This window comes from Vipera berus (genome assembly GCF_964194415.1).
Source record: "Vipera berus genome assembly, chromosome: 6".
Taxonomy (NCBI): Eukaryota; Metazoa; Chordata; class Lepidosauria; order Squamata; family Viperidae; genus Vipera; species Vipera berus.
The window spans coordinates 3727628-3744404 of record NC_138208.1 but is presented as its reverse complement, the minus strand read 5'-3'; the positions used below and the strand labels follow the sequence as shown (position 1 = coordinate 3744404).

At 42.0% G+C, this 16777-nt stretch overlaps 1 protein-coding gene across 1 annotated transcript in view; it reads left to right on the top strand.

The window, feature by feature from the left end:
* RELN (reelin) overlaps positions 1 to 16777 on the top strand; it is a 345250-nt gene that overhangs the window by 41327 nt on the left and 287146 nt on the right. The window contains exon 2 of the mRNA XM_081331294.1: positions 8811 to 8921. Coding sequence (XP_081187420.1) covers positions 8811 to 8921 — 111 coding nt within the window. The remainder of the gene's footprint in view (positions 1 to 8810; positions 8922 to 16777) is intronic.

Below are 16777 nucleotides of genomic sequence, written 5' to 3'. Positions count from 1 at the left end.
AATGGCATTCACAGCAATTGTTAAACTAAAAGTGAAATGTAAAATGCAGTCTGGAATCCTGAAAAAAGAAGATTTTAGAATGAGTAATATTTGTTTGCGTGTAGATTAATTGAATAATCCTATTCAGGCCTTTTTAGATGGGGAAGAAGTGGAGGTAGGGACAGATTTTATTTTCCTGGGTTCCAAGATCACCGCAGACGGGAACTGCAGCCAAGAAATGAAAAGACGCTTGCTCCTGGGGAGGAAAGCCATGGCAGACTAAAAAGCAGAGACATCACCCTGCCAACAAAAGTGTGTATAGTCAAGGCTATGGTCTTCCCAGTTGCAATGTATGGCAGTGAAAGCTGGACCATAAGAAAGGCTGAGCGCCAAAGAATTGAAGCCTTTGAACTATGGTGCTGGAGAAGACTCCTGCGAGTCCCTTGGACTGCAAGGCGATCAAACCGGTCAGTCCTAGAGGAGATCAACCCTGACTGCTCTTTAGAAGGCCAGATCCTGAAGCTAAAACTCAAATACTTTGGCCACCTAATGAGAAGGAAGGACTCACTGGAGAAGAGCCTCATGCTGGGAAAGATGGAGGGCAAGAGAAGAAGGGGATGACAGAGAATGAGGTGGCTGGATGGAGTCACCGAAGCAGTAGGCGTGAGTGTAAAGGGACTCCAGAAGATGGTAGAGGACAGGAAGGCCTGGAGGAACATTATCCATGGGGTCGCGATGGGTCGGACATGACTTCGCAACTAACAACAACAATTCAGGCCTTTTATTTATATCGGGGATTTTTTTGTATTTGCTTCTGTGGGTCAGAATTCAGCAAAAATATTTTATACGTCAGTACTATCACGGTGGCTCGGCCGTTTAGAAACAGGGAAGCTGACAGCTTGGGTTCGAGACCAGAGCACTGTGTGACGTGGGTGAGCTCCCGTTCCTTGCTTCAGCTCCTGCCAACCTCGCAGTTTGGAAGTGTGCAAATGTGAGCAGATAAATAGGTACCACTTCGGTGGGAAGGCAACAGCTCTCCCATGTTTTGCGGCACATCCTGCGCTGCAGCATGATGTTATTGCTGGCTGTATGATCGTGGAAACCTCTTTGGTCAAGAATGGCTCAGTAGCCTGGAAACAGAAATGAACACTGCCCCTAAACTTGATTACGACTAGCGGAGTAAAATCCTTTGCCTTTTTACCGATACTGTCGTGTAAGTGTATCAATTCTCTGCCGAGGTAATTTTATATTGGCTTTAATTCCGACTTCTAAAACATTATTTCAAGATGGAAAGTTAACAACCATGCCACTCATTTAACAGCTGCAGTGATTCATTTAACAACTGTGTCGTAAAATGGGGCAAAACGTAACAAATGCCACTGAAATTTTGAGCTAAATTGTTGCCATAAGTGGAGATATTGACATTCAGCCAGAGTTTTAACAAGACTTTTAAAATCCCTTTCCCTTATGTTAAAAATAAATCAAGCTATTCTAATTTTTTGCCAGTGGTATATTGTGTGTACAGTTTTGGCCATTTTTCTGCCTAATTACTAATGTTGTGTCTCTAGTGTTTCATTTTGCTTTTTTTTCCCTTGCCTGTTTTCTTCTTCTTCTTCTTCTTCTTCTTCTTCTTCTTCTTCTTCTTCTTCTTCTTCTTCTTCTTCTTCTTCTTCTTCTTCTTCTTCTTCTTCTTCTTCTTCTTCCTCCTCCTCCTCCTCCTCCTGTTCTTCTTCTTCTTCTTCTTCTTCCTTCTCCTCCTCCTCCTCCTCCTCCTCTTCTTCTTCTTCCTCCTCCTCCTCCTCCTCCTCCTCCTCTTCTTCTTCTTCTTCCTTCTCCTCCTCCTCCTCTTCTTCTTCTTCTTCCTCCTTCTCCTCCTCCTCCTCCTCCTCTTCTTCTTCTTCTTCTTCTTCTTCCTCCTCCTCCTCCTCCTCTTCTTCTTCTTCTTCCTCCTTCTCCTCCTCCTCCTCCTCCTCCTCTTCTTCTTCTTCTTCTTCCTCCTTCTCCTCCTCCTCCTCTTCTTCTTCTTCTTCTTCTTCTCCTTCTCCTCCTCCTCCTCTTCTTCTTCTTCCTCCTCCTCCTCCTTCTCCTCCTCCTCTTCTTCTTCTTCTTCCTTCTCCTCCTCCTCCTCTTCTTCTTCTTCTTCTTCTTCTTCCTCCTTCTCCTCCTCCTCCTCCTCCTCTTCTTCTTCTTCTTCTTCTTCTTCTTCCTCCTCCTCCTCCTCCTCTTCTTCTTCTTCCTCCTTCTCCTCCTCCTCCTCCTCCTCTTCTTCTTCTTCTTCTTCCTCCTTCTCCTCCTCCTCCTCTTCTTCTTCTTCTTCTTCCTCCTCCTCATCCTCCTCCTCCTCCTCTTCTTCTTCTTCCTCCTTCTCCTCCTCCTCCTCCTCTTCTTCTTCTTCCTCCTCCTCCTCCTCCTCCTCCTCCTCCTCTTCTTCTTCTTCCTCCTCCTCCTCCTCCTCCTCTTCTTCTTCTTCCTCCTCCTCCTCCTCCTCTTCTTCTTCTTCTTCCTCCTCCTCCTCTTCTTCTTCCTCCTCCTCCTCTTCTTCTTCCTCCTCCTCCTCCTCCTCTTCTTCTTCTTCTTCCTCCTTCTCCTCCTCCTCCTCCTCCTCCTCCTCCTCTTCTTCTTCTTCCTCCTCCTCCTCTTCTTCTTCTTCCTCCTCCTCCTCCTCTTCTTCTTCTTCTTCCTCCTCCTCCTACTCTTCTTCCTCCTCCTCCTCTTCCTCCTCCTCCTCCTCCTCTTCTTCTTCCTCCTCCTCCTCCTCCTCCTCCTCCTCTTCTTCTTCTTCTTCTTCCTCCTCCTCCTCTTCTTCCTCCTCCTCCTCCTCTTCCTCCTCCTTCTCCTCCTCCTCCTCTTCTTCTTCTTCTTCTTCTTCTTCTTCTTCTTCTTCTTCTTCCTCCTCCTCTTCGTCTTCTTCTTCTTCCTCCTCCTCCTCCTCCTCCTCTTCTTCTTCTTCTTCTTTGTCTTCTTCTTTTTTAAAAAAGCTGATTAATTAAAAAATGACATCCATCTTGGAAGAAATGTTGCCTTAATTTACATTTTTAGATTCGTAATATGTTCAGTGTTCTGCTTATATTACTTAATTAAAAAGATGCTTGGTTTCTTCTGCAATTATTTTTATGTCAAGCCGCATTATAATTAGACAGTTGTGGCGCACCACACAATAAACACTCGCCTCCCTTTAGCAATAGATACCAGAACAGGTCCTGCAATTCCACACAGTGTCTTTGTAGTAGATGTTGCAAGCATTTTTTTCCCCACATCTTGCCCAAAGATGATCCCTTTATTGTTTGTTTGATATATTTTTTTTACCCTGTGGGTCTATTTTTCTTTAATGTCACCCATTGTTGATGTATCTGCAGCAAGACTTTTTACAGGATATAATTTGATGATTATATTGAGGCTGGAACTTGCTAGGAGTTAATGTGAAACCTTTTCCATTGCTTCGGGGGGGGGAAATCTACACAATTCTTATCTTTTATTAGTGTTAATCACGTGGAAAATGATATCTGCAATTCAATCAAATCACGATGATCCGAGTATATTCTTCTACTTACCACAACCGTCATAAGTACATGCCAGTTGCCAAGCATCTGAATTCTGATCACATGACCATAGGAATGCTACAATGGTCGTGTGAAACATGGTGATTGGTGGCTTTTTTTTTTAGTGCCGTTGTAACTTCAAACAGTCAGTAAATGCAGGGCTTTTTTTCTCACAGAACGCTCAGAACGGAGTTCCGGCACCTTTTTTGGATGGAACCTTGTAGGGTAGGCAAGGCGGGTTGTATGACATGTGTGAGTTCCGGCACCTTTTTCTTTTACAAAAAAAGCACCGAGTAAATGAGTGGTTGTAAGCTGAGAACTACCTTCATGGCCCTCAATCATAGACACAGAAAAATGACAAGTATAGGATTCCATTAACATTTGAAGCATTTTGCCATTCCAACATTAAAAATGCATATAATGTGAAGATGCGATAAACATCTCCTCCATTCCCAGAGTATGCTCTTGATAGACCACTGGAATAATGTGAGAACTTGCCTTTGATGTTATAAAACAAATAGAATTCCTGAATGAAGACTCAACATGTACAGTAAATGCCACCTTCTACAATCTACAAAAGACGTCTGTGTACGTAGGTCCTCGCCGTGGTGAGGCAGGATTCAATGAACTATTTTCAAGTCTCAAAAACTCCTTTTGGCAAAATTCAGCTTCAGCTAAGTCTCCCAGATTAAGATCTGCAAATGCCATCAAACAATTCTATTTTGCCAAAAGAGGTGAAGTAATACCGACTGCTTTGAAGCTATTTTAAACTGAAACTCAAATACTGCCTACTTACTAATGTTGTGGGCCTTTGTCCTAGGGAAAAAAAACAAACAAACAACGCCCCCCCCCCAAATGCTCCAGATTAAATTTCTAAGAACTGTCCGTGCAAAGGAGTTGCCAACATCCTCTTTGAGGTAAAAATCAGGCCTAAAATTTAAGATTAGAGCAGAGGTCTCCAACCTTTTGGGCACCAGGGACCAGTTCCGTCGAGAAATATTTTTCCACGGACCGCAGAGTGTGTGGTTTTGTGTGCTGCCTGCATCTTGCGGATGGGGCTTTGCTTGTTTGTGCGGACCGGTTGCTGGCATGCCGCAGCCCGCTACCGGGGTTGGGGACCCCTGCTCTAGGATTTTCTCTTAAGTCGGAAGAGCATCTTAGAACAAAAACTAATGCTCTGTGCCTCTGTGGGATATTATCAGAGTATCTACAAATCTTGGTTTAAGACCGTGTTTCTCAACCGTGGCAACTTTAAGATGTGTGGCCTTCAACTCCCAGAATTCAGCTGGGGAATTCTGGGAATTGAAGTCCACACATCTTAAAGTTGCCACAGTTGAGAAACACTGGACTAAGACAAGGCCAACCGCAACTTTCCCAAAGATTTAATGGCATTGAATTTCAGGCCGAAGCAAGTATCTTGTCATAGACAAATGGAAGCTGGATGACAAAGGACATCTAGGAATTATCCAATTCTCTCTCTCTACACTGATATTTTCCTGACTAAGGAAAGCTCTGGGCTAGGCATAATATTTTGCCTTTGGCGTTACTGCAGGGGAGATACTGTAAAACCCCATGTGAGAAACGGGTCTTCCCACGTGGGCCTGGAGATGCCAAAACAGAGCAACGCACGTTATCCGTCTCTAGAGAATATTCTGTTTGCTGAAATCCTGCCTCTTTTACACCCGTACCCTGGGCCATCTGACAGTGCTTATAAGCCCATCCTTTTCTTTTGTTTTTCTCCATGTTGCTTAAAAGGCACAAATGTGGACGTGATTACTCATTGTTTTTTTCCAGGAGGCTTCTTAGTTTTCCCAACTACTCTACAGCAAGGGTCCCCAACCTGCGGGCCATGGCCCGCTACCGGACCGTGGCCTATTGGCCACCGGGCCATGTGAATGGCTAGCTGTGCAGGCATTTGTGCCCCCACTTGCGTGAGCATCGACACAACCATCGTGGGGATTTCTGGCCCCACTCGTGCAAGCATCGCCACGAGCATTGCGGGAGTTCGCATCCCTATGCACAAGCGCTCACGTGCCCACACACTCAAATGCTCACGGTCCCTTTCGTACGAGCAACGGGTGTTCGTGTGTGCGCATGCATTCATTCCTCCATAAAACCATCCCTTCTTTCTTCCCCCCCCCTCCCTCCACGCCGGGCCGCCAAGCTTGGAGAACTCTGGTCTACAGCTCTGCCTTCTTTGCCAACAGTCCAAGTTTGGTTCCAACTGTAGTTCATTGTATTGATACCTGCATTGGTAATTAGAGTGAAACCCACAGCCAGTTTTGTGCAGAGAGAATAGGATTCATTATTCAGAAGCAAAGCATGACAGGTGTTTCCACTCAGTTGCTGGCTGTACCTGTTGGTGCTGCCTTAAAATAGCTGCAGATTTTGTGGTGTTTTTAGTGCGGAAAGTATTCCTGAATAAATTAGTAAGGCACAGTTCGGATTTAGAACATTTCGCCTTCTCCTGGTTCCTTGTAGATGAGAAAGCTATTTTATTTGTATCCTTTTGCCTCTCTCTTTAATTAATAGTCCCATTAATAATGTCTACAATTTAATTTTGTCTGCTGAGGGTACTTAATGCTTACACACACACATACACACACACACACACACACACACACACTGAGGAAGCTAAGGTTGTAAGTAGCAGAAAACCTTTTAATATCTATTTCGTTATTTTTCTTTTTCTAAATCTTAAGGGTCTACTACACTGGTGTTATACGACTCTAATTATAATTATAACTGAGCCCTGATTGTGCAGTGGTTAGAATGTAGTATTGCAGGCTAATTCTGCCCACTGCCAGGAGTTCGATCCTGACCAGGTCAAGATTGACTCAGCCTTCCATCCTTCTGAGGTCAGTAAAATGAGGACCCAGAATGTTGGGGGCAAAAGGCTGACTCTGTAAACCGCTTAGAGAGGGTTGTAAAGCACTGTGAAGCGGTATATAGGTCTAAATGCTAATACTATTGCTATAATTAGATATAGATTTATATTTTGAATGCCAAGGTCATGTGACCTTGTGCACTGTGATTTCTTTCCAGGACTTTTGAGATTTTTTTTTTACATGTCCACAACTTAGGATAAAATGTTCTCTCTGTCTCATGGCACTTTCAGCATGTGTTATTATATGATTAATCTAGTTTAGGAATGATCGATGGAGTTATATGCCATCTATAGGTACGCCATCTGTATGCCCTTTATACGTCTTCTCTTTCTCTTACATTATAACTTGGGATAAATTGCGCAGATTTATTCCAGAGTTCTTGGTCCCAGACAATTTTTGAGTAGTAAATGGTGAGGTTTATTTTGTTTCCAGGAAAGGTCACGGTTTCCAAAGGCGTATTAGCTAAAAGCTATAATCTCTTAATTGCAGCACCCAGAAAAAATCATACTGATGAATTTTCGTGGGAGAGAAGCAAGCAACTACAATGCAGTTTCTCTGGGTTTTTGTTCTCTTTTGCAAAAAAAGAAAAAAAAAGGGGGGGGTGAATGGTGCGTAAGCCTTTGTTTAGGCTTAAGACATCAAAGCACTCATTAATTCTCTAATCTGTCAGAAGGACACCCCCAGCCCACCTACTTCAGTGATGCCAGTGCTCGCTTAGTTCAAGGCCTTTGTGGCAGAAAATAATTTCGCTCATGCGTAATGCTGTTAAGAACATTCGTTTTGATTTATTTATTTTTCTTAGCCAAGGCTATTCAAATAATAGAGCAATCTTCCGACACTCTCCTGTTGCAACAGCTAACATTATCAAGCAGTCGCATTAATATAAATACTTCGGAAAGCGGGCAGTGCCACGTAGCAATGTTTTGCAGAAGTTACTGAGCGGAGACGCAAAGCCTTTTTCATAAATCAGGAGAATAACCCACAAGAAAGAAAGAGGGAAGAATGGGGCAGAAGGGCAGAAGCCCAGCGGATCTAGCGGTTGTTATTGACCTGGAAACCTGGAGACTGAGTTAGATGAGGAGGGGGTGGGGAGGAGACCCACCACCTGTGTGGACCTGGTGGTGGTGGTAGGGAAAGGCCTGTGGGGGCCCGGTGGGGGGAAACCTACGGAAACCCAATGGGGGAGAGCTAGGCAAGGGAGGGGCTGCAGCATCCCTGAAGTTGGTCGTAAGGAGGAACAACCGTGGGGGGCATTGGAGCAGCCCTAACTTTCGGATCGGATTGCAAGTAGGGGGGGGTTGGGTGGGGGAGGGGGTCCGTCATGTGTTTGAATATTCAGTAAGTGACCCGTCATGAAGTGAGGACTACCTGTAGCTTGTTTGATGTTAATCCCTGCTTATCTGGCTATTGCTTGCTGGAGGATATGTGCTCGGGGTTTTTTTGTTTCCTTCGTAGAGTTTTTACTCTTATGAATGGTGTGTAAATGTGCTTCATCTCTGCGTGTCTGGTGATGCCAAGCCAACAATCGAAGCAGAAAATAATACCTAATGAAGGAACTACCAAGGAGAAAAGCCCACCCCACCCCACCCCACCCACACTGGCAGGGCAAGCTTGAGCAGGGGGCTGGACTAGAAGGCCTTCAAGGTCCCTTCCAGCTTCTATTCTGTTCTGTTCCGTTATTCTATTCTATTCTATTCTATTCTATTCTATTCTATTCTATTCTATTCTATTCTATTCTATTCTATTCTATTCTATTCTATTCTATTCCATTCCATTCCATTCCATTCCATTCCATCCCATCCCATCCCATCCCATCCCATCCCATCCCATCCCATCCCATCCCTATTTTCTAGTGCTTTTTAGTGTGCTGTCTAGATTTGCCATGGCTTTCCTCCCGAGGAGCAAGTGTCTTTTAATTTCTTAGCTGCAGTCCCCATCTGCGGTGATCTTGGAGCCCAAGAAAATAAAATTTGTCACTACCTCCATTTCTTCCCCATCTATTTGCCAGGAATTGAGAGGGCCGGATGCCATGATCTTGGTTTTCTTAATGTTAAGTTTCAACCCAACTTTTGCACTCTCCTTCTTCAGCTATTTGCACATGGTGGGTGTCAAAATATCCTTCCATTTTTTTCTGCGCAGAGCATTCTTCCTGCTGTCAGCATATGTGGCATCAAAAATGTTGGTTTTATTGTTTTAACATCTTGTTATCTTGTCTAAACTCAGATTGACAAGCTGGCTGGACATATAAATGGATTAAATGCACCCATGAATGAAAAGATTTAGCTTATTTGAATCCAAACCAAGGCTGGGAAAATTGTTCTTCTGGAAATGAGGGTTGTTATTATTGTTATTATTTTTTAATAAAAATATTGCAGGATATTAAAAGATATTTTTCCCCTTTCAGTGACTATTTCAACAAGCACCTTTTTTGATGGCATATTGGTCACGGGACTTTATACATCGACCAGTGTTCAAACTTCTCAGAGCATTGGCGGATCCAGTGCATTTGGATTTGGTAAGTCCAATCTTTTTTCTTGGAAAAAATTAGTTACGATAATTAACCTAACAGTGTTCACTTTTATTTCGTTTTAGAGAATGTCCACTTTGACTAAGCACAGGTGGAGAAATAATTCGTGGTACGGTATTATACTATTTGGGTTGCAGCAATTCAGGCAGCCACTAGATGGCAGCCAAGAGATGAAGAAAAATCTCCTTGCTGCCATCTAATGGTTGACAGATTTTGTAGCCCTGCTCCTATGCTACTATTCTCGTCAATGGGAAACTCATCCTAAAGGCTATTTAGCCCCACAGTCATGTCCCTAAAAGGTTAACATATGTCAAAACATTCAGAGGCAAAGAGCATTTAAATCGTGGCCCAGCTGGGGATTCAGGAAACAAGTTGTCCTTTGCTTTTGTAATTGGTAATTTAAGCAGGCAGGGGTTAAGAAGCAATGCAAACTTAACAGACAGACACGGAAGAATTAGAGAGACATTGTGTCCTGCTTCATATCTAATGAAAACTGTTTCTTTTGGGCTTAGCATCATGCTTGAAGCCATCTAATACAGTTTGCATCTGTGGTCGCTTCCTGTAAAGGGGTGACATTGGGGTATTTAAAAGACCCTTGTTCCCAAGGAAATGCCATCTGTCCATTTGGGACAAACGAGTCCTGCTGTGGGTCTGTAGCCTGTGTGACAAGAAACGACGTGATGGCAACATTTTTTTTGAAGCTCTCCTGTCCTCTGGAACAGCTTGCCCTCCAAATTTCCCATGCTCATGGTCTTCTGGAGACTTGCAAAAACTTGGATTTTCCCAGAAGCCTTGGGGACTGATCCATGTAAAGCTACTGACACCACCAATGGTTTCACTAATGTGAAACTAGTATAGTATTGCAGACTGCCCTATAATACTGTATTTTGTGATTAGCCTAATTTTTGCATGGTGTACATCCCCCCCCAGAGTCCTAGTCAACTGAAAGTAATAAATAAATCCAATTAGTCAGAAGCATTTTGAAGAAGTACAGTGGGACAAAAAAGTATTTAGTCAGCCACCAATTGTGCAAGTTCTCCCACTTAAAAAGATGAGAGAGGCCTGTAATTTTCATCACAGGTATACCTCAACTATGAGAGACAAAATGGGGGGAAAGAATCCAGGAAATCACATTGTAGGATTTCTAACAAATTTATTTGCAAATTATGGTGGAAAATAAATATTTGGTCAATAACAAAAGTGCATCTCAATACTTTGTTATATACCCTTTGTTGACAATGACAGAGGTCAAACATTTTCTGTAAGTCTTCACAAGGTTTGCACACACTGCTGCTGGTATTTTGGCCCATTCCTCCATGCAGATCTCCTCTAGAGCAGTGATGTTTTGGGGCTGTCGCTGGTCAACACGGACTTTCAACTCCCTCCAAAGGTTTTCTATGGGGTTGAGATCTGGAGAAGCCACTCCTTCATTGCCCAGGCAGTGTTTGGGATCATTGTCATGCTGAAAGACCCAGTCATTTTTCATCTTCAATGCCTTTGCTGATGGAAGGAGGTTTTCACTCAAAATCTCACAGTACATGGCCCCATTCATTCTTTCCTTTACACGGATCAGTCATCCTGGTCCCTTTGCAGAAAAACAGCACCAAAGCATGATGTTTCCACCCCCATGCTTCACAGTAGGTATGGTGTTCTTTGGATGCAACTCAGCATTCTTTCTCCTCCAAACCCAACGAGTTGAGTTTTTACCAAAAAGTTCTACTTTGGTTTCATCTGACCATATGACATTCTCCCAATCGTGTTCTGGATCATCCAAATGCTCTCTAGCAAACTTCAGACGGGCCCGGACATGTACTGGCTTAAGCAGGGGGACACGTCTGGCACTGCAGGATTTGAGTCCCTGGCGGCGTAGTGTGTTACTGATGGTAGCCTTTGTTACTTTGGTCCCAGCTCTCTGCAGGTTATTCACTAGGTCCCCCCGTGTGGTTCTGGGATTTTTGCTCACCGTTCTTGTGATCATTTTGACCCCACGGGGTGAGATCTTGTGTGGAGCTCCAGAACGAGGGAGATTATCAGTGGTCTTGTATGTCTTCCATTTTCTAATAATTGCTCCCACAGTTGATTTCTTCACACCAAGCTGCTTGCCTATTGCAAATTCAGTCTTCCCAGCATGGTGCAGGTCTACAATTTTGTTTCTGGTGTCCTTCGACAGTTCTTTGGTCTTGGCCATAGTGGAGTTTGGAGTGTGACTGTTTGAGGTTGTGGACTGGTGTCTTTTATACTGATAACAAGTTCAACCAGGTGCCATTCATACAGGTAACGAGTGGAAGAAGAAGTTACAGGTCTGTGAGAGCCAGAAATCTTGCTTGTTTGTAGGTGACCAAATACTTATTTTACCGAGGAATGTACGAATTAATTCATTAGAAATCCTACAATGTGATTTCCTGGATTCTTTCCCCCCATTTTGTCTCTCATAGTTGAGGTATACCTATGATGAAAATTACAGGCCTCTCTCATCTTTTTAAGTGGGAGAACTTGCACAATTGGTGGCTGACTAAATACTTTTTTGTCCCACTGTATATGGACAAACCCCAATGTGTGCTTTGAGCCAAATCTGGCACTTAGAAAACTGATTACTTTGAATGAGAAACATTGACGCAGTGTCAGCACCTAGTTTCATGCTTTTAAGACAAGACAAGATAAGATAAGATGAGATGAGATGAGATAAGATAACCTTTATTGTTATTTTTTAACACTGAGCACAACAGCGCACATCAAAAATGAAATTTAGTTGAATGGAATGGAATGGAATGGAACGGAACAGAACAGAACAGCAGAACAGAACAGAACAGAACAGAACAGAACAGAACAGAATAGAATAGAATAGAATAGAATAGAATAGAATAGAATAGAATAGAATAGAATAGAATAGAATCTATTGAGAATAGGAATAGAATAGAATAGAATAGAATCTATTGAGAATAGAATAGAATAGAATAGAATAGAATCTATTGAGAATAGAATAGAATAGAATAGAATAGAATAGAATAGAATAGAATAGAATAGAATAGAATAGAATAGAATCTATTGAGAATAGAATAGAATAGAATAGAATAGAATAGAATAGAATAGACTAGAATAGAATAGACTAGACTAGACTAGAATAGAATAGAATAGAATAGAATAGAATAGAATAGAATAGAATAGAATAGAATAGAATAGAATAGAAAATATGGAATGGAATAAAATAGAATAGAAAATATGGAATAGAATAGAATTACAGAATAGAATAGAATAGAATAGAATAGAATAGAATAGAATAGAATAGAATAGAATAGAATAGAATAGAATAGAATAGAATAGAATAGAATAGAATAGAAAATATGGAACAGGATGGAATGGAAGGGAATGGATCAGAACGGAATAGAATATTTAAACTTATAATGTAATATTATAGGTATTTATAGAAGGCATTTCAAATATTCTGAAGCTATGAATTTCCCCACTTTTATGCATATAAATTAATATTTCGGTGCTATGCTGTTTTACCCTTTATGTTTGAAAAAGGAATGTTCTTTTTTTGTATAGATTTTATTAGTTTTTATAGGGTTAGGAATAAGCTGGAGTCGGGGCTGGGGTTGGGATTTGGGTTAGGGTTAGGATTAGGGTTGGGGCTGGGGTTGGAGGTTTTCCGAATAACATTTTTAATATTTAGCAAACAGCATAATGTCTGGGTGCATGTATTTAACTAACAATAATAGATATAGTTAATTGCCATAAACAAGTGTGGAAAACAGTCATAACTCACTTTTTTCACTGCCTTTGTAACATTGAACGGTCGCTACACGAACTGTTGTAAGACTAGGACTATTCAAGTGTTGTACACATGTGTGTGCGTGCACGTGTGTGCGTGCTTGTGTGTGTGTTAGGGTTAAGGGACTTCCTCGCAGCTGCATTTGAAGGGCCCTCTGTGCTGTTTTCTGCAGCTTTTCCCGAGAAAGAACAGCCCTTAGTTGCAGCATTTAAATAAAGTTTAGGCTGTGCCAAGCCACATTTTTGATACCATTTCTCTATAAATGAAATTGAAATGGCTCCACTTCTCTCTCTCGTTTACTTTGTGACAAACCAAATGGGTTTTAGGAACCCACACCAGAAACCCCTGCCAGAAACCAAACAGATGGTCAAGTGGGAAGAAAATGACCCAGGGCATTCTCATTAGAACAGTTGGGGAAAAAAAAATTTAATAGGTCCCCCATTTGCCTGGTGCTGTATCTAATACTCTTTGAACTGCCCCATTTCAGTTACAAGTCAACAATCTCCAAGTCTATTTTAATGGGGATTATCAAACACAATTTGCCCAGAAGACTTTACCAGCTCTCTACTGCTAATTATCCCAAGTTTAAATAATCACAGAGTTGTGGAATAATTGGAAAGAAATCCTGTTCTCTTGCCAGTGCATAATTACTAATTAACAGGAGATAAAATATCGGTGTAGCGTCATGGCTGGAAGAATCTGTTAACAGTTAATTAAGTGACGCTGGTCAGCCACATTTAGATTTTCAGTCTTAACTTGGTAAATTCCCTCACTGCGGTCCACTTTCTGAGTCAGTTATAAGGATGCTGAGAGTGAAAATTACAAAGTCGATGTAATATACTTAATATACTTATGACACCCCCCCCAAAAAAAAGTTCCTTTGAAGTATATAAACGTTCATTGCCCTGGAATTTATGAATAATATTTTAGAATGAGAGCATTAGTGCTCAAGACGAATGATATATTGGCTACAAGTCCCAGAAATCTCCAGCCAATAATGGCCTTTGGTGAGAATTCTGGGAATTGAAGGCAGCGTATAAAAAAGTCACCTAAATTAGGAAAACGTTGATCTGTTAGCAGTTAGTATTTTTCCAGCATTAAGTGCGTACATCTTAAGTAGCAAGTTTTGGAAACGTTATAGTAGATAGTATCAATAAATACTTGTAATTTCTTTTTTTTATTATTGAAAAGTTTTAAAATACATTTTATCTTTAACAATCCCCCCCTCCCCCTCCCCTACCTATCCCTCCCTACCCCTCCCCCCCTTTCCCTCCCCCCCCCCCCGACTTCCCAGAGCTACGTACAGGGTATGAAAACAAAAAAAAACAATCATAAGCATCCATTTGCTACCAATAATAAATTCTTAAATCTATCACTCTCTAGCTCATATAAGATAACTACAAGCAATACTAATATTTCATATAGAAAAAAAAAGAAAATAGAAAGGAAGACTTATTCAAATGCTAAATGAAACTTTTTAGTCCCATATTTGTTCTGGATATATTCAATCCATTTTTTCCACTCCATAATATAGCGTTCTTGCGAATGATCTTTCAAATAAGCCGAAATCTTTGCCATTTCTGCCAGGTCAGAAACCTTTAAAGTCCATTCTTCTATAGTCGGCAGTTCCTCCTTCTTCCAATATTGACCTAAATACTTGTAATTTCCAGTTCTAATTTCATAATAGTTACAAATTGCTTTATTTACACAGTTATCTACCACCTCAAAGTCTTTAGCCTCTGGGAGTTTCTACAATTTTTCAGGCATTAAAAGTAGCAGTAAGAATAAAAATACATTAAAAAAACCCCTCCATTAACAATATAACAAGTGATAATAACATACACACGTATATGTACATGATATTCTGAGGAGGAGGAGGACAATGACCTTGGCATCGTTTGTGCTGAGCTTAGCTTTCTTGTAGAGTAGACCTTGCAGTACCCAACTAGGTAACCTCAACGGTACTAAAAGGGAGTGAGGTTTCCTGGATGCTTTATTCGGAAATCATGTTTTATTGAGAAACGCCAGAAGGCCACTTGGAAACTTCAGCTGGTCCAGAATGCAGCACTGTGCACAATAATGTTGTTGTTGTTAGTTGCAAAGCCGTGTCCGACCCATCGCGACCCCATGGATGACATTCCTCCAGGCCTTCCTGTCCTCTGCCATCTTCTGGAGTCCATTTAAGCTCACGCCTACTGCTTCAGTGACTCCATCCAGCCACCTCATTCTCTGTCGTCCCCTTCTTCTCTTGCCCTCCACCTTTCCCAGCATGAGGCTCTTCTCCAGTGAGTCCTTCCTTCTCATTAGGTGGCCAAAGTATTTGAGTTTTAGCTTCAGGATCTGGCCTTCTAAAGAGCAGTCGGGGTTGATCTCCTCTAGGACTGGCCGGTTTGATCGCCTTGCAGTCCAAGGGACTCGCAGGAGTCTTCTCCAGCACCCTAGTTCGAAGGTTTCAATAATAGGGGCCCCTAGATTTTTCCGCGTAACACTTCTGTTGTGCAAGCTGCACTGGCTTCTAGTTTCTTTCTGGGTGCAATTCAAGATGTGAGTCATCCGATTTAAAGCTCTATATGACCCGGCGCCATCTTAGCTGCAGGGCCATCTTTTCCTAAGGAAATCTACCCATCCTATCCGGTCGGATAAGGTGGGCCCTCTCCACATCTCTTCCTTTAAATACTGCCATTTTTTGGGAGCTAAGATGTGTGTCATTTCCACGGCAGCCTCTGCCCTATGGAAGATCCTTCCTCGTTGAGGTTTGCCAGGTCTTCCCTTCCCACCCCCAGCCTTCTGAAAACCACTGGAGAACTGGATTTCCACCCCCCTCCCCAAACTCTAGGAGAAGATGAAGTGACTGCACACATCAGAATTTCGACTTGGCACTGGGTTTTGTTTTTTTTAACTTTCCGCAATTTGTTTGGTTCTTTAGATTTAAGAAAAGGGACGCGTTGGCTCAGTGGGTTAGGGCGCTGAGCTTGTTGATCAGAAGGTCGGCAGTTTGGCGGGTCGAATCCCGAGTGCCGCGTAACAGAGTGAGCGCCTGTTACTCGTCCCAGCTGCTGCCAACCTAGCAATTTGAAAGCACGTAAAAATGCAAGTAGAAAAATAGGGACCACTACAGTGGGAAGGTAACAGCGTTCTGTGTGCCTTTGGTGTCTAGTCATGCTGGCCACATGACCACAGAGACGTCCTTGGACCACCGCTGGCTCTTCGGCTTTGAAACGGAGATGAGCACCGGCCCCTAGAGTCGGAAACGACTAGCACGCATGTGCGGGGGAACCTTTACATTTACCTTTAGATTTAACAGGGTTTTTTTATGCTGTTTTAACTTTTGATTAGGAGCGACCCAGAGTTGGTTATAAGTTGTGTGTCTATGGAAATAATAAACAAATTACAAATATTTTGTTGATGGTGTGTTGTTGTTTCCCCCCCCAGCTCACAATTAGATGAATTGATTTCTGATTTTTATTGCTGTTGTGCTGTGATTATATAGTGTGCACCGCCTGGATTTGTTCTGCAATCTGTCAGTGCGCAGACATAGTCATAAATAGCTAAATAAACCAATGTTGTCGAATAGGATAGCACTAACCCTCCATTGAGATCGTAAGGGAGTTTTTTCAAAGAGCTAAAAATAGAAGGAGAGGTTTTAAAAGAGAATATAACATTCTCTCATCCGTCGAAATGTCAGGTTTAGTTAGCACTTGGCTAAATATAATAGCTGCATGTCTAGGAGCAAATAAATATGATATTTGACATGTCATTGATGTTACAGAATAGCGCATTCTAGATTCAGCCTATTGTAGAGCTAGATGTAAGAGCTTTGTGTCTAGATGCCAATGTTCTTAATTGCCACTTTGGGATCGAAGAATAAGCTAGAATATTGGAAGATTTTGTGAAAGAACTGTGCACTGCTTCACAAAGCCTATTCATTTACAATTGGCTTGTCCTATTAGTGTGAAAGCTCACATTAGAAATGGTTTTGTAATAATATACAGAGTAGAGATCCTACGGAATTTTATATATTATTAACATTATGTGGCCATTGCCTCCAGTCTTGATTTTCGGGCCAGCGTGC